Below are 22,674 nucleotides of genomic sequence, written 5' to 3' on the forward strand. Positions count from 1 at the left end.
ACGATGTGAAGAGGACCGTCGGCGAGCAGCGAGCTGAACAAGTGTAATCCAGCTACATACCTTATATATGTGACTCGCACGGGGAACGCCAAGTTTTGCTTGCTCACGCTGACTCCCGCTGACTCCTCTTTGACCGCGGCCGGTCTCGTGTCCAGCGCAAAGGGTCGCATTGCTGAGCTGCGTCGAGAGGCCGCAGCGTGGATCGTGAGTGACTCATGATTCAATACAAAGGAGTGAGTTGGGAGCTTCGACCAGAGTCGGTAGTTAAACCGGGCCCGCAGATGGTAGACTTAGACTAGCTGAAGTGCTTTAAATACCCTCTTGAGCGACGAGAGGATATGTAGATTCCCGCTCAACGGATCAGTTTTTTTTCGCAGAGCTTCGACGTTTCGTTTCTGTGGTCGCCCCGCTCCTCCCAGCCAGCTCGCGTCCAACCCACCACTTCTTCTTCTTCTTCATTCTTCTTCCTCTGCTTCTTCGCTTGTCACTCATCTGCATCATTTGGTCCTGTTGACGCATTCGCGTGTACGAAATAAATATAGACAATCAAGCAGTCGCTTTTTTGTTCCACTTAGACTTCAAAAATTACTTCTACACGCGTCCCAGAAAATCATACAAGCCATGGCTGTGCGCGCACAGTTTGAGAATTCGAACGAGTTGAGTTCTTCTTCCCCCGCCGCATGCTTTTTTTTTTTTTTTTTTTTTTTTTTTTTAAATTGCCTTTTTCCTTTCTCTGCTCCCTCTACTACAGATGGTATTCTGGCCTTGAGAGGGGGGGAGAGGAATCTATCTTCTTTCTTTTTCGCCTTGCGTTTTTATTCCGCGGGGAACATGCACGCTGACAGGGTGTCACTCTCTTGCCCCGCAGGGTCGGTGTCTTTGCGACATTGACAAATTCCTACGCTCTCGTAGCGATTGGCGCATCGGAGAATTTTTACAGGTTGGTCCCTCTACGTGCCCTTGTTTCGAGATTTCTTTTCCGTTTTTTTGCTCCTCTTGAAATTTTCCACTTGGGGTTTCTTTGCGGGTGCTGGGTCCGAGGCGATATGGTCACCCGAACGACCGCTGGGCCCTAGTGATATCTAAAAGAGCTCGGAGGCTCTGGTCTGGTTGATCGAAAAGACGGGAGAAGTGACGAGTGGTCAGCGAATGGTTAGTTAGGCATAGGATGGTGCCTGTGAGGTTACGAAGAGCCATGGGGGGAAGACGAATATGACCACCGACTTGATATTTTTGCATCGAGACACCGAAGGTTACCTATGCAACGGCACACCTGTTGAGCGTTTGAAACAATATGTTATCATGGCGATATCTGGATACTTGTCGTGGAGCCCAGTGTAAGGGAGCCTTTTAGAAAACCAGATGGCTAATACGTGAGTTCCGGTTTTACAGTGTGTTCGAGGCCGAATTGCAAGATGTCATCCCCATATGCCATGCCACAATCGCAGGTACAAGGATCGTTGGGAGATTAACAGCTGGGTAAGCACACTCTATTATTCTCAAACCGTCCTTGAATCCGACAAAAAGGAAAAGGGAACGCCGGCTAATTTGACTGTTTCCCGCTCTCTAGAAACCGTAAAGGTCTCCTCGTTCCTACCACGACCACAGATCAAGAACTTCAGCATCTCCGAAATTCGATCCCAGACTCCGTCAAGATACAGCGGGTAGAAGAAAGATTATCGGCCCTCGGTAATGTCATATGTTGTAACGATCACGTTGCCCTTGTGCATCCGGATTTAGAGCGAGAAACTGAAGAAATGTATGCATTCCTCCTCCTCTTCCTCAAAAAAAGAGAAAGAAAGAAAGAAATAAAAGAAAAGAAAAAGAAAAAGGATAAAGGGAAAGTTTTGCTAACGAATAACTTATCAAAAAAAAAGAATATCGGATGTCCTCGGTGTCGAAGTCTTCCGCCAGACCATCGCAGACAACGTCTTAACAGGCTCCTACATGGCCCTCTCCAACCAAGGCGGCATCGTTCACCCCAAAACCCCAATCCAAGATCAAGACGAACTTTCGTCCCTACTCCAGGTACCCTTAGTTGCAGGCAGTGTAAATCGCGGCTCTGCGGTCGTTGGTGCTGGAATGGTGGTTAATGACTGGCTCGCTGTGACTGGACTAGATACAACGGCGACCGAGCTGAGTGTCGTGGAGAGTGTGTTTAGGCTGGGCGAGGCAGCGGGCCAGGGATTAGGAAATGTGACTAAGGAGACTTTGGTGGAGAGCTTTTACTGATAAAGGAGCATCCGGAGGGGTTTGCTTGATATGTTTTGGACGGAAATGACTATTTATGATAGCATTATTTTGATGACTGCAGAAGATCAGGTGTCCCCAGACGGAAGAACACCGAAAATCTGATGTTGAACCTGTCTAAAAACGGCATCTTCGTGTTTTTCTCGGGTTAGAAATTAATAAACGTCGTACAACTGCTCCTCATGAAAGGCTGTTTTCTCTATTATTCCTACTGGAGAGGATTTTTCTTTTTTTTAAAAAAAAGGAGAACCCTCGCGATGGGGTTTAAAATCAAAACGCCTCCCAAACATGGATCGAACCTCCTTGATATGACCCGCTAAAAGGGAAAAAAAGTCCAGGCAAAAAGAAAGCAATTGATATGGGACAAAAAACCGATGATAAGAATGGAAAATGTATTGAAGGAGATGTACATGAGCAAAAATATTATCGACTTGCACGCGAGACACTATTCGAAAAAAAAAAAAAAAGGTGTTAAGAATGAGAATCTGTCTCACGCGCAGTGTTGCTGTGGTTGGATATCGACTGTGCCGGGAATGGTGAATGTGAAGGAGATTGGATGGCAATATTATCCTCTTTGCCCCAATTAGCCTCCTGCACGTCATAGTCTTGTAGTTCTTCCTGGTCCTTGTCATTCTCATTCTCGCTCTCGATGTTCTCGGGAGGAATATCCGCCGGAGGTGGCGGCGGTGGAGGCGGCGGAGGAGTTTCGGATCTTTGCCGCTTCCCAGATGAGATGGTAGAGTCACCATATTCGTCGTCTTCGGCGCCTTCGGTTCGTTGACGTTTGAGGGCTTCTCGAGATCCATCGTCTAGAACGAGGTTACTTGGACTCATTGGAGGCGGAGGGGGTGGAATGATCGGTAGCGAGGCAGATCGTTGTCTCTTAGTAGGGGAAACACCGCCGTTTTCGTGGTCATTCTCAAAGTCTTCGTCGTCTGTACGCTTTCGCTTGAGGCCGCTGTGATGAGAAGATTCTTCTTGGCCGTCTTCATACTCCGCATCGGATAACTGGACGTCACTATCTTCGTCTCCTGTTTCTGCAGCACCGTCAAATTGTGGCGGTGCCTTGGTTGAAGTCGTTTCCGCTTTATCTATCGTAGCAGAAGTTGTCGCTTTAACAGATCCCTTTGACTTCCTTTCTGCCTTCTTTTCTTCGTAGGCCCGGTGTTTGGCGACCGCTTTATCGAAGTATTCTTTGCAGTATTTCTTAACCTGCTTGACCTGCTTGTCGCTGATCTTCGTTGGATCTTCGACGCGATTGTTCTTAAAATCAGAGTTCACTAGTTTTTTGGCGACCTAATCAATATCCATGTTAGTCGATTCCCACGTGCCAGAAGGGGTAAATCTGAGGCATACCTCTTTCGCGTAGCGCTTCAAATCGTCCTTTGGAAGCTTATGCTTGAACTTATCAACAATATACTTCACATGCGGGAAGAGCTACAATCCATTAGTACTGCGAGATAAGTAGCACGGAGAGATGGACGGCATACAGTGTTCTCATATAACTTTTTTTGCTTCTCTTCACTGTAGGATCGCCATTTCTCTTTGTGTTCTTTCTTCTCCGGTATCTTCGCGTCAGCCGGAGTGGCCGGCGTCGCAGATTTATCCTTCGCCTTTGGTGTATTCTCCTTGGCATTCATGATACCATCAATAATATCCTGCAGTGTCTTTTCCTTTGATTCGCGTTTTGGTGGCGGGGGTGGTTGCACCGCCGGCGCAGTTGGCCTTGACCATGTTGTCTCCCCAGTAGCCGAGTAATAATAGGTTCTTCCATTAGATTCTGCAGCAAACCATCCTTTTGGAAGGGGATTGAACGGCCGACGGAATGGCCGCTGGCCTGGACGATAAGAATGCATATGCCCTTTCCCGCCACCTCTTGTAAGAGCAGCAGGGCCACGAGGGGCATTTCGAGTGACATCCACAGACCGTGACCGAGATCGGGACCTTGACCTTGATTTAGACGAATTAGGTTTGCGGTCGTCTTTCGCCGTCTCCCGACGCTCGTAATGGTTGGCAGTAGGTGTGTTATTAACGGCCGCCGGATCTCTTTTCATTCTCGGAATGCGGTAGCCAACTTCGAGCGCAGACCATATTTCAAGCAACGCTTTCGCTTTCTCTGCAACTCGCTCGTCATCACACTCTTGGAGTGGGCTGACAGTTCCCTCGATCTTGGAATCAATGATCTTATTCCGAGTGAGTCTTGGGAACTTATCCAGGATATCGAGGATCTGGAGCACGACATTGAAATCATCTTTCCAGGTGTTTAGTTGGGAATTCAATATTTGGTAACCGTGCATCCGCACTACCCTGTGGCGGACTCGTTCATCCTCACAGCGCTGGATGCGACCAAGCAGCTTGACAGCAATCCATTTCTCCTTGCACTGCATAAGAGCAGCCATGACTTTTGTGACACCATTCTCGTCCAAAGATTTAGGCTGTAAGCTATCCACGTACTCTTCATCGTCTTCTCCAGCCTTCTTCTTTCGAGGTCGTCTTGCAACGGCAGTATCCCATCCGTCTGGATCATCAATTCCCAAAGCTTCGATTGTCGCATGGGACAGTTTAGTTGCGCGCTCAGTCTGAGTCTTCCCGCCGATAAAACCTGTACAGTTGGGCTCGCCGCAATAACATGGTTGTGGGTCAGCACCATAGCGATCAACATTATAGTTAAACACCAGTTCTTCGCCGGCTTTGATATATCGCTCAGCAAATATTCCCATACGAAGCTTTTCTCCGACAACCCATTTGTCCACATAGCAATTTGGATTGCAAGAGTGGTTGCAGAAGCGGCCCAGATTGCCCTTTTTGGTCGCATCAACAAACTCTCCCTTGTTGAGAGACATGAAATAGAAGTGTTTGATACCTTCCTCATCGTACTGAATCATTCGGCGACGAAACTGCGGTTCGTTGATTACTTCACCAATATATTCGAATATGAATTCGTTGGGACGCAAGTCACAATCTGCACGTAGGCCGTAGCCTTTCTTTTCCGTCTTAATGACCGATACCTTGGCGTATTCTCGTCGTTGAAATCGCTGATTCTGGCAGCTGTCACCACATCCACAGTCGCCGAAACATTCCATCTTGGTGGCACGGTTGATACAGTCTGAATCTTCTCCACAGGCTGTATTTCGGCAAGTAGCGGCATCTGAATGGCATCATTAGCACTATTGGCGTAGTGAAGCGTAGATGCATTCTGTAAACGCCTTGACAATGGCTTTAGGGAGAACAGAGGTTGAAGATGAAATAAACAGACGAGACCGAAGTCCGCGGTTGTATCGCCTGTACAGGAATCACCAGACTGGGAAACTTACCCCACTCCTCAGCGCAATCACAGTCCATGGCATGTTCTGTGTAGCCTAGATACTTATTGGCATAAGTGCACACTTCCATCAACTGGAAGGTACTCGTAGCCTCTGTCGTCTTGTCGGGTAGATCAGTGAACAGCGGTGCAGCGCGAGGAGGCAGCTTCTGCGAGGCAGAGCGAGCCAACTTTGGCGGTTGACCGGGTTCTTGTTTGATGGTAATATCACCGCCAACTTTCTCTTCTGGTACTTCATCCTTGGCAAGTGAATTGCTCGATCGGGATCGAGATTTCGGTGGTTTTAGAGATGGAGTGCTGGGTTTGGAAGATAAATGGCCATTGGGCTCGTCCTTTGGAGTGATGGTGTCTAGAATGCCGTTTGGAGCTACACTCTCTGTGGATGACTGGCGTTCAAGCTTCATATCGGTCACTGCATCTTTTACTGTCTCTATCCTGGCTTCCTCATCGTCATGGCCAGCCATAATGGATACCAGCGTCGCAGCTGGATACTAATATGTGGTGGTTACCGGAAAGGCGCAGGTCAGCGAGATAAAGGGAAGTGGTGTGCCGCCAAAATCGTGGATTTATTTGGCGGAGATGAGCTGGGAATCCGTGGGAAAAAAAGCGCCAAGAATCCAAACCTGATGCTTAATGTTTTTCGGCGGCAGATGCGGCTCCGCAGCCCTGAGGGCAGGTTTGGAGACAGGGGCAGTGTAATAGGACACAGGAAGTAATAAGGAATGTAAAATAGGCAAAGATTGGAGTGAAGATGTGTTTGACGACAGAATGGAATGGCCGGGGTGCGGGTGGAGGAAATGAGATGGGGTGAAGAAGGATGGAGAGAGTGTGAATGGAGATGACACGACCAGTCCGTGAATAGGATCAAAACAACAAAAGAACAAAATGTGCCCCTCTCCCACAATAAAGATGCGCTGTGAGAATAGGAGGAGAAACGGAGATAGTGGCAATCGCGTGAGGTCCGATGCCTGAGAGTTGCGGTCGAAAAGCTTTGCCCAGCAGAGGATGCGGACACTGCGTAGGGAACAAAAAGAAAAAGTTTTTTTTTTCTCTCCTCTTCTTTCTTTAGTGTAATTGAATCCGGCTTGCTTGCCTCCCCTCTGCCCTCTTCTTCCTTTGGATATCTCCGAAGCCTGCTACTTCAGACCGCATAGGTAGCCAAATGACCTTGCCCCGAGGAAGCAAAATTGCGGTTACCCAGCGATGAGCGGCTGTTCTCTATCGGTACCAATTCCGAAAAAGAAGAAATGTATGCCATCAAGGGCATCGAGCCAATCTCATTGTCATTTATTCCTATTTCGACTATTCTTTGTCCACAGAAAATCGATGAAATTGCAAAACCAAGGGATGATGGGGTGGAGGTTGGAAAAATGATGGGGCAACTTTGAAAAATGTGAGGTGTGAATGGGGTGGTAGCTTCGCTTGGTGGGTGGAAATAGTGGTGCTCTGCGAACAAGATCGGCTTTTTTTCCTTTGGGTCGCCTGTGAACGCTATGGCTCCGATCTTGATGCGGACAACAAATCCCCCGCGGATTCTCAAGTGTCTCTCGTGGAGACCTGGCCACAATGAGCCAAACACAGATATTCCCCAAACAGCAAAAAAGAAGGGCTCCTTTCCCCCCCAAAAAAAAGACAACATGAAATTCTCTCCCTTTATGCGTCCAGCTCATGCGACACCCACTATAAGTGTCCCAAGAGTTAGTAGCCCCTCCAACAAAGTGGCGATTTTCCGTGATGACTCCGGGACTGAAGCTGAAGCGCTCGCTTCTCAGCTCTAACCGAATAACATGAGAAATCCTGGCGAATCACATATCAAACCGTGTTTGAACTTGGCAGCTGCTGGCGACGTGTTTTAGTCATATAATAAGAGCCACAGACCTATATTACAGAATGAGAAACAGCCGCACGGACAGTTCCGGCAGAACAGAGGCAGCACCTACGCAGAATTAGTATGTCTTTTGAAGCAGCTGGGGCTTTGGAGCATAGAGATCATGAATGGAAACAACGAGAGCATATGCCAGGTCAACTTAAATTGACCATGAAGAGCAGCCCCTATACTGCGTCTGAGATCCTGCGAGCCTGGCATATGTTCCCCGCAATTCTGGGAATGAGAAGCCGGTGGATGTTCCCTAAATGAAGTAGCGATATTGCGGTGACTCCACACAGAGCAAAGCATGGCGCTATATGTAAGCAGCGATCTCGCAATCTGGTGCCAGTGACAAGGAAGCATCGAATGCATAAGGCAAACGACACCTCGGCGGCCTGTTGGAAGCGTGGACAACTATATCTGTGGCAGCAGCGCTGCGGGTTGTGTTGGGATGGCTGAAGCCAAGCTCATACAACGATGTCAGCGGATTACCCCGCCATCGCCGAACCGCACAACCTAACACCCAAAAAAGCATCGAGATGAGAACAGTAAGGAATCTTGAGCAGACTGAAGTTTGGAGAAGGGCATGACAAGACTGCAGACGGATGCCTTTTAGGGTATATATTCAGGATTTTCATGGGTGGCTTAAGATGGATAGCTCGCTGTAGTTCAGAAGTGATCCGGCCGGAGTTTTCCTTGTATTCGTCAGCGAACAAAGGGCCATGGGCACCGATCTCAGAAGATCGAGTGCTTGGGGTGCCATTGAAATCCGATAAAGGGTCGTGGTTTCAATAATGGCCAGTCCTGGAAAATTTGGTTTGAGGACAAGGAACCATAGGCACCGGGGATAAAGTATTTGTGGATACAGGCACAGACCAGGGCCAGTCTGGGCAACGGACTTTTAAGAAAAAAATAATAATAATCTCCTCCATCTTCTCGAAGGTCTCGTTGGTGGGATTTTGGGCAGTTCGTGGGGGCGGTGGTCGGGTAAGGCTGGGAAACGCCGCTGGATCGACCAGACGAATGGCGAATCGGTTTGCAGAAAAGGCCAAGCAGTTAAAAGGAAGAGGAAAGCCTCCTTCCACGATGACATTGGCACCGCGATTAGCTCCTGGCGTTAGTCGGCAATACCATCGTTGCAAGCATGGGGCCGGGAGCCTCACCAAAGGCTCTGGCGGTCCGAGTTCTATGCCCACCCCAAAAAAAAAAAAAAAAAAAAAAAAAAAAAAAAAAAAAAAGAGGTGCAACGGCCTAAACTACTGAAAAAAACTCAGGGCGGGAGAGTAGGGGTGGGTTTGTGTGTGCATGGAATTGCCCCGCGAGACGGGAAAGTTTAGGTAGACGTGCGCGGGACATATTTAGATTGACACTCGCATGCTTAAGATGGTTTTCAGATTGCGGAGGAGAGAGATAGAATCAATGGCTAGCAGAGCTCTGCTTTGTCTGCAGGTACAGCATGAGCGCGTCGGTTTGTGTTTCATCTAGCGGTCGATGCATGTCGAGGTACACAGAAGTAACCAGACTTGTATCGGTCTTACGGTACAATACGCGCCGTATGTCTAAGCGGGCTAATTTACCTTTGAATACAGTATTATTTCGGCTTGGCTGTCACGGCTGGGACATCAGCAAAACAAACCTTACCCAGATAACTCACGCCCAAATGGTCGTCTGGGCTTCCAACACTTGGTCCGATATACATACGTATCTGTCTCAAGGCACGACAGAACCCACTCTTCTTGGGGGTAGAAGAGGGGGGGGGGTTTGTGTGGGATGATTGCCCACTTCGTCTTAAAACACCAGTCCTCTGCACGAACGGCATATTACATTCAACCCAGTGTTGGGCAGGGATGAGGAGATTGAGACTGGCCGCCGAGCATTTTATCCAGAGGGACGGAGTCTGCCTGTGTCTCTCCTCTCTGGAGCAGCGCGCGGTACACGGATATGTTACACCACAGAATTACGACAGCTTCCCGCTCAGACTGGCGCCAATCAAAGCCCGCCGGCATCGACATTCGAGCCAAATGGGAAATTGAGTACATGCCTGGCCTCTCACCTGCCAGAATGGGTGACCTATTTCGACATTGTAACTCTACGCGGAATATCTGCAGCCTGTTACATTCTGTCATCGCCAGTCTTGCCATGTCAGCCAGCCCAGGAAGACAAGAAAAATAAAATAAAAATAAAAAAAAATAAAAAAAAGGGCCCTTTTCTGTTCTGCGTTGACTGGTCGTATGCAGCAACGGAGTCAACCGCGCCCCCATGCCCATCTCCTGCATGAAAGCTACCTTGCCGTGGTCCAATCACAAGCCTTGATCGGTCTCCACTATTTTGTTCTTTGGCTTCTAGCTCGGGTGATCCAACGAGGGAGCGCGTGGAATCTTGATCTCATCGTGTTGTCTCGCGCCCGATGCGTTTTACTCTCTCTTGACATAATAACAATGATCCGAATGGATGCAGTCATATGATAGGGCTATGGCGGTACGTCGTTACTCCCTCGAGAGCACCTTTGTACTGACCTAAGTAGCTGTTGCTAGTTGCTTGAGGTCGAGGTTGAGTCCAAGCCGGCTAAACGGAATCCGGGGATATCGTCTGGAATTGGCCGTCAGTTGACTCATCTTGAATTGGCGGGATTCCAATGGAAGCTGTGTTGGCATGGGCCAACTTCGACTGGGTCCTGATCCCAGAGCCGACAACAAGGAGCTTCTGGCTGACGTTGGTCAGTCCAATTAAAAGGTGACAAATTATTAAAACTGGGAGAAAATACACAAAACATAAACTTTTTTTCAAAAATGGATTGGCAACTGAGCGTTGCCAACGTCGCTGGTTTTTGCTTTTATTTTGTTTTAAATTTTTTCCTTTTTTTTTTTTTAAGGGGATGGGTTCCTATTATGAATACGCAACCCACGAGCATATCGAGCACGGCATGTATTTTATGTATCTGAGACATTCGAACCCCGACGTATGTATACGATCCATAATGTTGGGGCAGATCATGATGAAGCGCTACCAAAGGCCATCGTCGGCAACAATTTACACAGCCTCAATTGAGTACTGATATCTGATACCCGCAAGCGACACCGTCTATCTCTCTCTTCCCTTCCCTCTCTCTGAGAGTCTGATGTGGCCCCCCCAGGAATGCAACTGGACGCTGAGCTATGCCTTGTTCGGCGGTCGAACCTTCAACCCAACTCACATGGTAAACCGGAAAGATATACGTCGTTTCTGCTTCCGGGCGCTCTCCGCTGTGTGATAGTTCTGACCGCTGGTTCTTGCCAGGTTAGGAGGCATCAAGGCCAGAGTCCATAGCGCCGCGCGGCGTGTGTTGAACGAACCTGGAGCGTTTATTATAAGTATGGGAGATCCAAGAGAAGGATCCGGGACGCCCAAAGCAAGGTCACCTCCCATGCTGCCTGCAGCCGTCCTTATCGGATATATCATCTTCGAGCTTTATATATGCTCATGCATTTTAAAGTCCGACGTTTTCTCAATGTGTGTGACAACAATTCATCGCTAAGCAAACATAAGAACAACCGTCCAGGACTTGCCAACCAGGATGTTGCACATCCAGCGAGCATGCATGGGCTCCCGCATACGTGGAGACAAGGGTTCTTAAGGGCTGATAAGTCTCCCTCAGAAACGATATAAGGCTCGTTTCAGAACGGATCTCGCCCTCATCCCACTGACTGCCCATGATTATTCTGGAATGCGCCTAATCATATCGCTCCCTCGCTCTGCAGCCCATCCTGAACTCCCCAAATTACCTAAGCTTGGCCTGGGATCCGCACTAGAACAAAACAAGTTTGGCGCCGTAAGTAGCTTGTGTTTCGTTTTGCTTGGAGGAGGACGTTACATACGTTACCAGTACGTTACCACGCCTTCTTGTGGCTATTTCAGGAGCTGCGTGTGTACTGGAAATCGAATTTCTGCGTTACAAGACGTAGGTACCTCGCAGTACCTTGAGGCTCGCTGCTCTCCCTTTCCTCCTCCCGAAGCGTCTCCTCTCTCTCTCGCCTCTCTCTCTCTCTCTTTTTTTTCACCACCCGCTCAACGACATCGCGACCACGACGGCCTGCCTTCACTCATTCCGCCTTTTCCTTCTTTCCCCCTCCCCTTCCCCTCTCTTTTCACCCTGCCCTTCCGCTTCGTTACACTCGCTCATTTTTCTTCTATCTTCTGTTTTCCAACCTCTCTTTCTTCTGATGTCTGGGGTGACAGAAACATCCTAGTGACTAAACAACCCCCATCGCCCCAGTTGATCCCATTGTTTGCGTTGCCCTTGTTTACTTTGCTCCTCTCCTCCCGCCCCATCCACCGCACGGCCGTGTTTTCTTTGTTGCTTCTCAAAGCACGTTCTCTTTTCCCGCCAGCGACGCGTTTTCAAGACTGAAAAAGGAGACTTTGCTATCTGGCCCGTTCCAATGGCTCAATGTTGACGGCTTCAATCGCAGTCGCCTCCTTCCCGCCTGTTTCACCTTGAAGTGCCACCGCGCGTGTCGCCTTCCCCATCCGTCGCGTTTACGCTTCCGCTCGTTACTTCCCCAAGTCGCAATCGCCCTGCTTGCAGCTACCCGATCCGACTGTTTGGTATTCTTTCCCCCCCTTCTCTCTCTCTTCCTGGTCTGTGGTCTTTCCCTCCGGGCTGCGATCCAACAGCCCTCCTGCCCGGCGAACCATCCTGCCTGCCCCTCTGCGGCTCGCGCGCCCTTTCCGCAGCCCGCCGTGGACGTCTTCATGCCCCACCTCGCTGCCCCAGCGCCACCTGCCTGAACGCCGTCCCCTTCCCCCCCCAACCCCCGCGGCAACCCCTAGGGCGCTCTTGGAGCTCTTCTGATGCGAAGCTGGTCATCGCCCATAGTTTCATGAATTGCTGGATATGTCGAGCCAACCAGACAAACCATGGACCGAGGAGGAGAAGGTAAATCTTCGCCTATGAGAACGAAATTGTGTTGTTGCCTTCGGCCGCGTTGCGACCTTGTTTAGCTTTCCAAGAATATTGACTGAATGTGTTGCAGAACTTTCTCCTCACTGAAATCCTTAAAAAGGCTGGAATATCCTCGTCGTTCCTGTTCAGCATTATAAAAGAGAACCAGATATCCCCCAATTGGATGGAAATTCCCCTACCTGAAGGTATGAGCCTCCCCACCGCTCAGGCATAAACCAACTTTTGGGGGTTAAGAATGCCCCGATGACACCACGGAGGGAAAGGGCTGGATCAGGATTTTGCCGTTGCTAAAAAGCCTGTATAGGGAGATCCCTCCACTCTTGCCAAACAGCGTTTTTTCGCATGGAACACGAGTATACACATGCGTACAGGCGGAGTTTCCCAGGTCCTCCTGCCCCGGCCCAGACGTCCCCTGAAAATAGAAAGAGACCTCTTCCACCACTTGGTCTAGATAAAACATCATCTGCACACCGCGCTATTCAGCCAAAGCCCACTCCACCAGGCGAAACCTTTCAGGCAGCCCAGGCACGAGCTTCTCTTCGGATACCGCGGCTTCCCGACCCAGCAAGGGGGGAACCGCCACGAAAACGAGGCAGACCAAGCAAGGCAGAAATACAAAGACGAACATTAATGGCACAGGCTAGAGGGGAACAATACCCGGCCCCCAAAAGGCCGGTTACGAAGAAGGGTTTCGGCGCTGCATCACCGACGATGAGGGCAGGAGTTGAGCCAGACCCATCTCCTGCCGGCCTCCTTCAGCAATCTTTGCCTGCCCAGCAACAACACAGGCATGGCGACGCCAGCTCTTTCCAAGGCCCACGGGATGAGCCGACATCGCAAACAGAAGATATACAGGTTCGTCGTATGACAGCACCGCATGGCGTAATGAGTGCGCAGGTGTTTGGGAACCCAGGATCGGGGGTACCAGCAAAGGAATCCATGCCAAGAACCTTAGAGGGTCAGATATCGTCTTCTCCAACTACATTTAGCCAATCTTTCAGGGGCATCATCCAATCCCGTTCTGGACTTCCGAGCCCCAGACACGATAGCACCCTTGTTTCAAATGTAACAGAAGCAGAAGCTGGCGTCGATTCTGCGCATTCTATTCTGGATGAGCAGAGAGAGACGTGAAATGCGCTGATGATAACGAAATATCATGAGGAGATAAGCACATGGCGGAAAACAAGTCTGACCTGGCAGCAGAAAAGCTTAGCGCGAGAGACAGACGCAGACTTTGGGTTATAAAAGAGAGCCGTCGAGAGAAATGAGGAGGGAGCGATGTGTTGGCTGTCTCCTTCTGCCCTTGGACCTCTAGCCGAGGGCCGTCACGGCCGTGATTAAATCTTTCTTTTGTCGGGAAAAAAAAAAAGAAGGCGGCGACGATAATGAAGGAATGTGTGTTTGGAAGACTTCCAGGACAAGTCTTATGACCCATGGGAGGCTTTTTGACGAATTTCCCTTTTTTTTTGTATTTTCTGCGTCGACAGCTAAGGCACCAATGCGACAACGCTTTGGTTGTTTCCGGTCTCTTTGATGCCGGATATGGAGCTTCGGACGTCCGATGGACTAGGGCCTTAAAACCCCTTTTAAAAGGATTGTCCGCACAGCTCTAACTGAACTTGGCAAGAGACCATTCCAGTGTGAGGTTTTTACAAGTCCTGAGATATGATTGACAGCCACAGTCTCCAATAGGATCAACAATTGGATTCTATTTGCTCCTGAAACAGAAATCGTACGACGAATTATGTCTCTCACTCATCTTTCCCAACCCGTCACTCTCTCCAGTCTCATATTTTCCTAACCCTTTTCTTTTTCTACCCCCCTGCCCCGAGAGTCAATACTAACTTCTAATGACACGTATGGATATGACATAATTGACTTGTCGCTACCATGATTATATCTTCAATATCTCATTCTATTTCCCATGTTCCTGATCTATTTGGTTGCTACGTTGACCTATGAGGCTTGTTCAAAGTTCAGTCTCTTGTTTGTGTGTGGACAATTGTTGAAGTTACCTCATGCTTCGCACGAATCGCTGATGTCCTACAAGTCAGCTCTCAAAACTGTCCTTTGTCCTTTTTCCTTTTTTTTTCCCCCTCTTGGAACTTCCTACGAAAATTTAGAATTGGTTTTCGGCGCTTATTCACTCTTTCGTTGTCTTTTTTCTTTTTTTCCTTTTTTTTTTTTTGTTGGATGGGAATTTTTGCAAATTTTCTCAAGAAGTGAATCGGCGGTATTGTCGTTTTCTTTTGTTCTCTTCTCCTTTTTTTTGGCTCTTCCCGTTTTTCGTCTTTGCTTTTTTGGTCTTGGGTGGATCGGCGGGTGTATTCTCTTGGAGTTGGTTCCGATGGATATACTATGCATCTAACAAGCTCCGTATCTATAAACATGACCACAGATAGAAGAGGCAGCCTGAGGGCAAATAAACAAAAAAGTATGAATACCGTATTTTCTACACACTGGTCGGTTGTCAGGAAGAAAGGTATGCTGGGGATACGCGCGGGAATTGAAGCATAACGCATGAAAGAATCCGTTGCAGGAGAGAAACTTGATACCACATCTTACAAGTCAATCCAACCCACCGTCTGTCATACACAGGACCTCGGGGGCTTTTTAATAAATATTAAAGAGAAGAAAAAGGAAAAAAGAAAAGAAAAGGGTCCATTCATCATCGAGCTCCGTATGGGCCGTGTGAGCCAAGAAAAAACAGCAACGAAAAAAAAAAGAATCATGTTCATCCCCCGAGCCGGAGTCGAGCCGGCGACCTTTCGGTAGCATGAGAAGTTCCCTTTACAGCCGAACGTGATATCCAACTACACCATCGGGGGTTGCTTGGCTGAACTCAGATTCTATATTAATAAGAGGTTTTGCCCTTTCTCCTTTTTGTTGGGGGACACTCTCGCTCCGACCCATGCACTGACGACGGAGTATGTGCGAAGAACGGAGGATCGGAGTAAATTACCATGAATACCGATCGTATGCATGGAGGACGGAGTACGAGGTCCTCAAGAGGCATCTTGCTATGTAGTTGAATTTAGACCGAGCCAGCCTCCTGTTTTGTCCTGACATGTGGACGGGTGGCTTGCAGAAAAACAATGGTTCCGTGTTTTGAACAACCCGCCCCGTATGGAAGAGTTACTCTATACTCCGTAGAGATGTACGAATTGTGAAAAAGAGCTTTAAAAGATTCCATACTCTCTATGCCCCTGCTTACTTCGAATTTCAAACTTCCCTTGTCAATTAGCTGGCTTAGTTAATCCTGACAGGTTGATTTCAAATCGTGACAGCAGGGTCATGGGGAAAATTTGTCATGCGCTTGAACGTTTTAATGCGGAATCTCTCTCCCAGTCCCCTCCAAAAGCGCAAATCGTCCTTGGTGCGAATCTTTGCAGGCGTAGGCACTGAGGAGGGATTCTGAACGAACTTTATGCGCGACATATGCCAGTCATCGTACTTTGCGGCCGGGGAGGACCTTGTTCCGCACGACGGATTGGGCGTGATGACAGTGCGAGGCGTTCGACGTGAAGCTTTCCTAGCGGCGATCATTTAAATTACTAGTGTGAATACAAAGTGTACCTCGTTGCAGTCAACAGGCCTGAGTGCTACTTAGGTTTTTTTGGTCTTTTTTGTTTTTGGTTTTGTTTTCTTTGTTTTTTTTTACAATACGGAGTACGAAGTACACATTTCCATGTTATTATGGGTCGCTCGCGTACGGAGTACAGTATCAGTACGGAGTACGGCAGAACGACATGCGATGGCTTGTCGGTTTGTATGTATGGAAAAATACGTCTTGTCGGATCTCGTTCTCCAAACTAATCTCCATACATACGACAGTTCGCCTTCTCTATCAATAGAGACCGACGCGCACAGAACTGCATCGGGAGCGGACCGCAAACTGCGTCGTCATCAACTCCCTTCTCCCGTCCAGAACCCTTGCTCACCCATCAACTGGAATCCACCTTCCCACCTGGAATGGCATCTCGGCAAACAGACATCCCTGCAGCATGCGGGTACAAGAAAAGCTGTTTAGTTTATCCCAAAAAAAGGGCTTCAACCGCCGGTCTTCTTATGCGACAAGGACACGACGTACTCTGCATGCGCTTCTTGGATCAGCTCAAACAAGCAAACAAAGCAATCCAAGGGAAAGAAAGCTTGAGAAGTCTGGGTATCCTGGATACTGCGCCCCTTAATCAGCCCAATCAGTTGGAAGGGTAAATATATATATAAGTGAACGGGAGAGTGCGAGAGAGATATCGCTCTACTATTTTTTTTCATGCACACTGAAGTGACATGCTGCTTTGGGAGTAGCTACACTGCTACATACCTCTGCTGCAATGGAGAGGACCATGCTTGAACCACACTCCGGGATTGGCATGTAGTTCAAGGCTTTGAGACGTGCTGCACATAAATACATGCACATACACACAAATGCAAGCATCTGCACTATATTCTATGCAAGGAAGTGATTTTCTTTTTTTCTTTTCTTACCATTCCAGACATGGTTCTGCTTATCTAGGACACCTGAGAGACAGAAACAAGGCTCAAAGCTTTCTGAGGGTGTGCTTCTTCAAATGGAGTAAGCATCTGTTGTTAGCTAATGTACTTGTGCTACCCAAGGGCTTCCACAGGCTTGATTTGAGGTTGTGATATTTTAGATCAACATCTGCAATTGTGCGCTCAAAACGCAGGGAAGTGCAGCAGAAGATAATTGACCCTAAACCCCGTGTTTTTGTGGAGCTACTCTTAATACGTGGTCAGCTGGCGCTCATGGAAATGGGGCCGTCCGCTATTCAATGAGGACAGGTAAATTTTGGTAGAGTCCATGAAATTTTCCTAGCTTGTACAATGGGGGGTATGCGGATCAAACAAAAACACCTATAAAGATAGAGGATGGGAAAGTGGTTCTTCCATCATTGCCATCTGACTGGAACCAGAGTAACAGCATTTCTCCAAAAGGTAAAAGAAAAGAAAAGAAAGCCGAAAGCGAGCAGCCATGCTAACTTAAATTATGTGCTTTAAACCGTTCCAGCAATACTTAGGTCTCTAATTTCTTGCAACACCTGCTCAACCTTGTTGTCGAGGTTTCCAGATGCATATTCTTCTCTCGTATCCGCATCCAAGTACTGTTGTACTTGTGCCATCCGACTGTAGGCCTCCGCACAAAATCTCAATTGGATTTTCACCAGAGCCTCAAAAGAAGGATCCAGGTACGGTACTCGAAGGTCAATTAGTTGAGGAAGTTCGTTGAATAATTGATCGTTCAGCTGGTCGTAAGCCTGCTTAGCCATCTCTGCGTCTTTCTCCGCTCGGGGGAGCTTGGTGGCATCTTTGTCGGGTTTTTCAACGAGTTTCTTTACTTTGGCACGCATTGCGTCGTAGTCTAGGAGTTTGTTGTTTCGTTTCTTGATACACTCGTTGATATCCGGGAAGTATGCGCAAAACCGGGAGATAGGTTCCAAGACCGTCGTTCTAGAATTTTGTACGGATCAGCCTGCGCCTCTTGTATATCGGTGATGATCGATTTTCCCAAGCGTACCTGTATGGACCGTCAAGTGCCTTAATCGTTTCCGCATCAAGATCCTCCACAGCCTGTTTATAGCTTCTGCTCACGCCGTCCTTAGCACCTGCGTCGCCGTAAAACGCATCGATAGTTTCCGCAATGCGCATCTGCGAAGCCGTCATGGCTGAACCACATAACTCAGTCAGCAGAAGCCCATCAACCGCAAAGGTCAAAGAGCAGTGCAGAGATGACTCCACCTCTCAGCGAATCTAAGTAACCCTTTGCCTCCTTTTGTAGTCGATTCGCAGCCGCCTCCATGGTCCGGTAGCGTCTATACAATTAGCTCACGAAGCGCCGAGAAAACGATTTGTATGATCCTCCCATACCGTTCTTCTATCTCATAATCCCGATCATTTGTTTTCTCCACATGTCCTGCCATGCTCACACGTAATCAGTATCGGGTGTCTCCAAATGCTTGCCAATACTGAACTAGCTCGTTCCGTTGCCAATCTCTGGGATCTAAAGACATATCCGATCGAGCCGTTGAATTTGCATACCAGTTTTCATCATAACCTGGGTCGTCGCCCGGTTAACATTCTTCTTGAACCCTGTATGGCGCTCGTTAACTTTCTGTCCGTTCAAGGCGCAAGGTTCTGCATCTGAGAGAAGCCCGCATACCTGCCCAAGACATCGTGCTTTGTTGAACCAGCCTCGAAACTATTGCGCTCGAAAATGGCGGTCCGCTTGTCGTATTTTGGGATAGCCGCGCCGAGTAAATTCAAATAGTAGGAACTTGACTGGTATATCGGACACTCACTCAAATTCAATCAACAGCAGATTAACAAGCAGCAGAAAGGCGGAAAAAGGAACGTCGTCGTGCCTCCAGTCTTGGCTTGGCGGGTGAATGGTGGAAACCGTGGCTGTGGTGCAAACAACTTTGTGGCTGACCTACGTAATACATGTACCAAGATCGGGCTAATTTTATCTCAAAAATGTGGCTGTGATGTCTGATTAGATAACTAATGGGCACTGAGCTGATCAATTGCATTGAGCCCCGGCCTTGCTGCCTCTCGAAAACACTACATTGTCAGCTGATATCCACCACTGTATTTACAATCGTGACGCTATCAGAGATATCGTATTATGGAACGTGGGGGCCACATGCCCGATGTTCGACACTATATGGAGTAGTTTGGTGGACTTTTTATGTTCAGCTTCGCGCCCTTCTCTCCAACCAAGGAAGGCCAGGAATCTGACAGCAGCGATATCTAATGATCAACGACCATCCTTAATCCTATTGAGCAAGTTCCTTAGACCGCTTCGCCTTTGCGCTGAGCTCACTGGGGCTACATTTTCTGTGGCTGTTGCTTCTGTTGTTGTACGGATAGCCGCTGGGTTAGGTCTTGCGGGGGATTTTGGCGCTACAGACCCTTGCAACCGAGTATCCGAGCCTCCAATCATTGATGCCGCCTCCGTATCCTGGGGTGCCTCCCCCTGGGGTGCCTCGAGATGTGCCAGCGTAGACATATTCAGAGAAGAAACAGCCGCAGCAAAAATGTTAGATCCCCGCGCTCGCGAGGTTCGCGAGACACTTTCATCGTCTTCCAATCCCGTTCCGGGCTCACTAGACGTTCGAGGGGTTTGTAATGTCCCTTCCTCCTTGGCTCGCTCTAGTAGCGCTGCCAGGCTGGATTTCTTTCCATCCACTCTTCGAGTCAGGTAGATCTTGGGGGCAGGAGCACGGGAAGTGCGGCTCCTATTCCGAATTCGCTCTATTTCTTCCGTGTATGCTGTCTCGTAAATGTCAATATCAGCAGCGCTTGGAGATTCACTAACGACCGGCGTTGCGTATACATCAATTGGTAGGTCAGCCCCATCATCGATTTCCAATGATGCCTTGTCTCCACCAGGGGCACTCATGTGCGTGGAGAAACTGGAAGGTCCGATGAATAAATATGGATGTTCCTCTTCTAGCGGATCCCGCGCATGTCCTCGGGTCCCTTCGCAAAAGCTACCTTTGCTCGGGGTATCGGTGCGCGAACCTTGACGCGCAGGGCTGTCTGAGGTTTGAGACAAAGTACTGTTTTCCCTTCGAGGATAACCTGCTGCTATGTTCTCAAATGTCGGTGATTCACCTCTATTAGTCGCATCTCGTCCGCGACTGACATCATGAACTCGGGGCGACATAAATGCCTCGCGCCTATATTTTTTTCGGTCTCTCGGTATCTCGTAATAATCTGACTCATCTATGGAAAGAGGTGGCTGGACAAAGTGGGATTCTTCGTCTTCACCTAAAATACTTTTCATGAGTCCCGGACTCGCCGGCTCGATGAGCCTCTTGAACTTCTGTACCGCTTTCACCTACATAAAATGTCAACCGCCTAGCCTATAGTATAATGTAAAGGTCGAAACCACATCAAAAGGACATACCACTGTTATAGCATGGCCCATATTTCTGGTGATAGCAGTGTTCATTTCTTCTTCAGTTGGAGGCTCAATAAGGTTAGATGTATTTTCCTCGGCCGAAAGGAGGGTGTCAGTGCCTCCTCTTGTCACCCAGGGGTGTTCCTAATATTGTTAAAAGTTATTTCGTGTTGCATGGTTGGATTCAAGCCTTACCCTGAGCTCCTCCATCGTTATTCGCTTTTTAGGATCCTTTTCTAGGATTTTGGACATGAGGTCCTTGAAGATGTCATCCGTTTCCCCGGGATAGGCGATCTCATCGTTCCTAATTGCCTCGTATAGCTCAAAAATGCTTTCCTTCTCGAACGGGATTCGCCCGTATCTCAGACAGTAAAGCGTAACTCCCATCGACCATATATCAGCTGCTCTGCCGGAAACATCCCCGTGCTTCACTACACACAACTCTGGTGGAAGGAAGGCAGGTGAACCCGCAGATTTGGCGGTATACATATCCGAATCCTTTTCAAACATTTCTGAAACACCGAAATCGACAATCTTTAGCACATCATCGCTGGTCAATAAGCAGTTATCAGGCTTAATATCTCGATGGACGATGCCCTGGGCGTGGAGATATTCAATTCCTAATATTAAATCACGAAACCAGCAGCGACAACTCTCGTCATTATATGGATCGGATTCTTCGCCCAAGCCAACCTTCATTATTACACCCTTCTTGCACATTTCCATAACCATGTAGAGAGAATCTTCGGTAGGGTCATCCAGCACTTCGAACAACGACACTAGATTAGGGTGGTTCAGCTTCTTCATAATTGCAATTTCCTCCTTGATCAAGTGCAGTGAATTGCCTTCTTCCATGTCATGGCTGGAAGGATTGCGATGGAGGGGCTCATTGAAGCCAGTGCCGGCGGCGCGTGCTTCGGGGCGGCGAAGCCCAGAACGACTGCGCAGGACATGAGACTGTGCACGTTTCCGTAGCCGTGATTTCGAAAATTCTTTCACCGCCTACAACGACGCTCAATGTTCGTGATATTAGTGCCAAAGATTGACCTTCAAAAGGAAAAGAAAAGAAAAGGCGAGCTCCAGTAATTGCCGGATGCTATGGATGGTGCCCAGAGACTACCCACATATTCCTGCCCATACTGATCGACTCCGAGATGGACGGCACCAAACGAGCCTCTTCCAATCTCCTGTTTTATCAAATATTGATTGATACGATGTTCTGCTGTGCCGTCATCCTGGCTATTTGTATATTCCGATCGAGCGTTGAGGGTTTCCTTTTCGGGAGGTTCAGTTAAATTTCTCCGGAAGCATGTCAGTATCCAGAGGGCCAACCAACTTTGACTTTTCGTGGCAGCGTGTGGTTTCGAGTATGATGCCTCAATGGGCTGTTTAATGTATGTACAGAGGACCTGATGAGACAGAATAGGTGTCAGCAACGGAATATCTTCAGAAAGCGTAAGTATCAGATATCAGGCTGAGAATTCCAGGATGCCGACCGCCGGAGCCTGATGCTGCTTAGGTCTCCCGCCACCATCGAAATACGATAACATAACTTTTCGGGTTGGAATCAATCGACAGAGCCGGATTCATACGTACCTATTATCGCTTGTTCGCAGAGGCCGTGGCCTCGTGGCGTCCGTTGCGGCGGTGCTTTCATTTGCGGGGGAAGGGTTCGGGATGTCTACAGGCTCAGGCTTGGGCACGTCGTCTGCCATCTCATGATGGGGCTTGAAGACCACGCTAACGGCGAATCAATAATGTATGGGAAGGACGAAGGAAAGGGAAAGAAGTGCAAAGAGCTGTTGCCGTAGCGTTATATAGAGGTTGAAGCGAACTGTAGTAGGGCTGAGTGGGGTTGGGATGATTTATGCCCAAGACTGCCGTAGCGAGACGGGGTCTACATTATTGCGAGATGCTGCTTGCTGCCCACCCCGTGATCATGGCTTCTTTTTATTGTGGCACTTGCAGTGACTCTTCGTTGACAAAAGTTGCTGGGCGGATTCATTGGCCATTGGATTGACCAGACAGGCTCCATCTGCATGGGAGGCCGGCCATGCCTGGGCGACTACGGCAACGAGGAGCTAGGGCAGCAGGCTAGCCCCGTTCGCTGGTGGGATGATACAGCACAAACCTAACTCTCATCCGCAATTTGGAGATCTCCTTTTCGCCGATCCTACACAATGGAGAACCATCCAATTGTCCTCGGTGGATCCTCGTACTGAGATGCTGGAGACTCGTTCGGTGCCGTAAACAAAAAAGGTGAAGGAAGTGGGTGATTTGCTGGAGCTAGCAAGCATGCCGGAGCCTTGGCATCATAGACCGAACAACATCAACTTCGACGCTCTCCGAAACAGCATTGCAGCTTTTTA

At 48.6% G+C, this 22,674-nt stretch overlaps 6 protein-coding genes and 1 non-coding gene across 7 annotated transcripts; 3 read left to right on the forward strand and 4 right to left on the reverse strand.

Annotated features, from left to right (window-relative positions):
- The first annotated feature begins 338 nt into the window (after positions 1 to 338).
- On the forward strand, positions 339 to 2,429 carry CIMG_06209 (eukaryotic translation initiation factor 6). The gene is made up of 5 exons (XM_001242312.2): positions 339 to 656; positions 869 to 940; positions 1,393 to 1,479; positions 1,571 to 1,759; positions 1,878 to 2,429. The coding sequence occupies exons 1-5, from the start codon at positions 622 to 624 to the stop codon at positions 2,230 to 2,232; spliced, it is 738 nt and encodes a 245-aa protein (XP_001242313.1). The 5' UTR covers positions 339 to 621; the 3' UTR covers positions 2,233 to 2,429.
- On the reverse strand, positions 2,285 to 6,929 carry CIMG_06210 (histone-lysine N-methyltransferase, H3 lysine-36 specific). Its single transcript, XM_001242313.2, has 4 exons — positions 5,565 to 6,929; positions 3,741 to 5,398; positions 3,607 to 3,687; positions 2,285 to 3,546 (listed from the first exon to the last, which is right to left on the reverse strand). Exons 1-4 carry the CDS (start codon positions 6,034 to 6,036, stop codon positions 2,722 to 2,724), a joined length of 3,036 nt encoding a protein of 1,011 aa, XP_001242314.2. The 5' UTR covers positions 6,037 to 6,929; the 3' UTR covers positions 2,285 to 2,721.
- Positions 6,930 to 10,432: 3,503 nt separating this feature from the next.
- Positions 10,433 to 11,968, forward strand: CIMG_06212 (uncharacterized protein). The gene is made up of 3 exons (XM_001242315.2): positions 10,433 to 10,635; positions 10,721 to 11,247; positions 11,888 to 11,968. Exons 1-2 carry the CDS (start codon positions 10,575 to 10,577, stop codon positions 10,951 to 10,953), a joined length of 294 nt encoding a protein of 97 aa, XP_001242316.2. The 5' UTR covers positions 10,433 to 10,574; the 3' UTR covers positions 10,954 to 11,247; positions 11,888 to 11,968.
- On the forward strand, positions 11,515 to 14,815 carry CIMG_06213 (uncharacterized protein). Its single transcript, XM_001242316.2, has 3 exons — positions 11,515 to 12,354; positions 12,452 to 12,566; positions 12,686 to 14,815. Exons 1-3 carry the CDS (start codon positions 12,313 to 12,315, stop codon positions 13,510 to 13,512), a joined length of 984 nt encoding a protein of 327 aa, XP_001242317.1. The 5' UTR covers positions 11,515 to 12,312; the 3' UTR covers positions 13,513 to 14,815.
- A 303-nt stretch (positions 14,816 to 15,118) lies between these two features.
- On the reverse strand, positions 15,119 to 15,209 carry CIMG_15047. The gene has a single exon. It is a non-coding gene; the product is annotated as a tRNA-Tyr (tRNA).
- Positions 15,210 to 17,193: 1,984 nt separating this feature from the next.
- CIMG_06215 (protein hob3) lies at positions 17,194 to 18,754 on the reverse strand. The gene is made up of 6 exons (XM_001242318.2): positions 18,560 to 18,754; positions 18,439 to 18,489; positions 18,268 to 18,313; positions 18,139 to 18,212; positions 17,918 to 18,065; positions 17,194 to 17,850 (listed from the first exon to the last, which is right to left on the reverse strand). Exons 1-6 carry the CDS (start codon positions 18,570 to 18,572, stop codon positions 17,397 to 17,399), a joined length of 786 nt encoding a protein of 261 aa, XP_001242319.1. The 5' UTR covers positions 18,573 to 18,754; the 3' UTR covers positions 17,194 to 17,396.
- A 154-nt stretch (positions 18,755 to 18,908) lies between these two features.
- On the reverse strand, positions 18,909 to 22,306 carry CIMG_06216 (CAMKK/CAMKK-META protein kinase). Its single transcript, XM_001242319.2, has 6 exons — positions 21,902 to 22,306; positions 21,642 to 21,714; positions 21,430 to 21,579; positions 20,501 to 21,307; positions 20,312 to 20,449; positions 18,909 to 20,242 (listed from the first exon to the last, which is right to left on the reverse strand). The coding sequence occupies exons 1-6, from the start codon at positions 22,018 to 22,020 to the stop codon at positions 19,157 to 19,159; spliced, it is 2,373 nt and encodes a 790-aa protein (XP_001242320.2). The 5' UTR covers positions 22,021 to 22,306; the 3' UTR covers positions 18,909 to 19,156.
- Positions 22,307 to 22,674: the final 368 nt, after the last annotated feature.

Source organism: Coccidioides immitis (assembly GCF_000149335.2).
Source record: "Coccidioides immitis RS genomic scaffold supercont3.2, whole genome shotgun sequence".
Classification (NCBI taxonomy): domain Eukaryota; kingdom Fungi; phylum Ascomycota; class Eurotiomycetes; order Onygenales; family Onygenaceae; genus Coccidioides; species Coccidioides immitis.

Excerpts from the sequence above, each read along its gene's own strand:
- CIMG_06209 (XM_001242312.2), top strand. The coding sequence starts at position 622 with ATGGCTGTGCGCGCACAGTTTGAGAATTCGAACGA. Across the intron at positions 657-868 it reads CAGTTTGAGAATTCGAACGA|GGTCGGTGTCTTTGCGACAT; the intron begins GTTGAGTTCTTC and ends CTTGCCCCGCAG. Across the intron at positions 1,480-1,570 it reads GTTGGGAGATTAACAGCTGG|AAACCGTAAAGGTCTCCTCG; the intron begins GTAAGCACACTC and ends CCCGCTCTCTAG.
- CIMG_06210 (XM_001242313.2), bottom strand. The coding sequence starts at position 6,036 with ATGGCTGGCCATGACGATGAGGAAGCCAGGATAGAGACAGTAAAAGAT. Across the intron at positions 5,399-5,564 it reads TGATTGCGCTGAGGAGTGGG|ATGCCGCTACTTGCCGAAAT; the intron begins GTAAGTTTCCCA and ends GATGCCATTCAG. Across the intron at positions 3,688-3,740 it reads AAAAGTTATATGAGAACACT|CTCTTCCCGCATGTGAAGTA; the intron begins GTATGCCGTCCA and ends AATGGATTGTAG.
- CIMG_06212 (XM_001242315.2), top strand. The coding sequence starts at position 10,575 with ATGCAACTGGACGCTGAGCTATGCCTTGTTCGGCGGTCGAACCTTCAA. Across the intron at positions 10,636-10,720 it reads CCTTCAACCCAACTCACATG|GAGGCATCAAGGCCAGAGTC; the intron begins GTAAACCGGAAA and ends TTGCCAGGTTAG.
- CIMG_06213 (XM_001242316.2), top strand. The coding sequence starts at position 12,313 with ATGTCGAGCCAACCAGACAAACCATGGACCGAGGAGGAGAAG. Across the intron at positions 12,355-12,451 it reads CATGGACCGAGGAGGAGAAG|AACTTTCTCCTCACTGAAAT; the intron begins GTAAATCTTCGC and ends AATGTGTTGCAG. Across the intron at positions 12,567-12,685 it reads GGAAATTCCCCTACCTGAAG|GGAGATCCCTCCACTCTTGC; the intron begins GTATGAGCCTCC and ends AAGCCTGTATAG.
- CIMG_06215 (XM_001242318.2), bottom strand. Across the intron at positions 18,314-18,438 it reads CCAGGTTATGATGAAAACTG|GACATGTGGAGAAAACAAAT; the intron begins GTATGCAAATTC and ends TGAGCATGGCAG. Across the intron at positions 18,213-18,267 it reads GATTATGAGATAGAAGAACG|ACGCTACCGGACCATGGAGG; the intron begins GTATGGGAGGAT and ends CTAATTGTATAG.
- CIMG_06216 (XM_001242319.2), bottom strand. The coding sequence starts at position 22,020 with ATGGCAGACGACGTGCCCAAGCCTGAGCCTGTAGACATCCCGAACCCT. Across the intron at positions 20,450-20,500 it reads TAACGATGGAGGAGCTCAGG|GAACACCCCTGGGTGACAAG; the intron begins GTAAGGCTTGAA and ends TAACAATATTAG. Across the intron at positions 20,243-20,311 it reads TGGGCCATGCTATAACAGTG|GTGAAAGCGGTACAGAAGTT; the intron begins GTATGTCCTTTT and ends CATTTTATGTAG.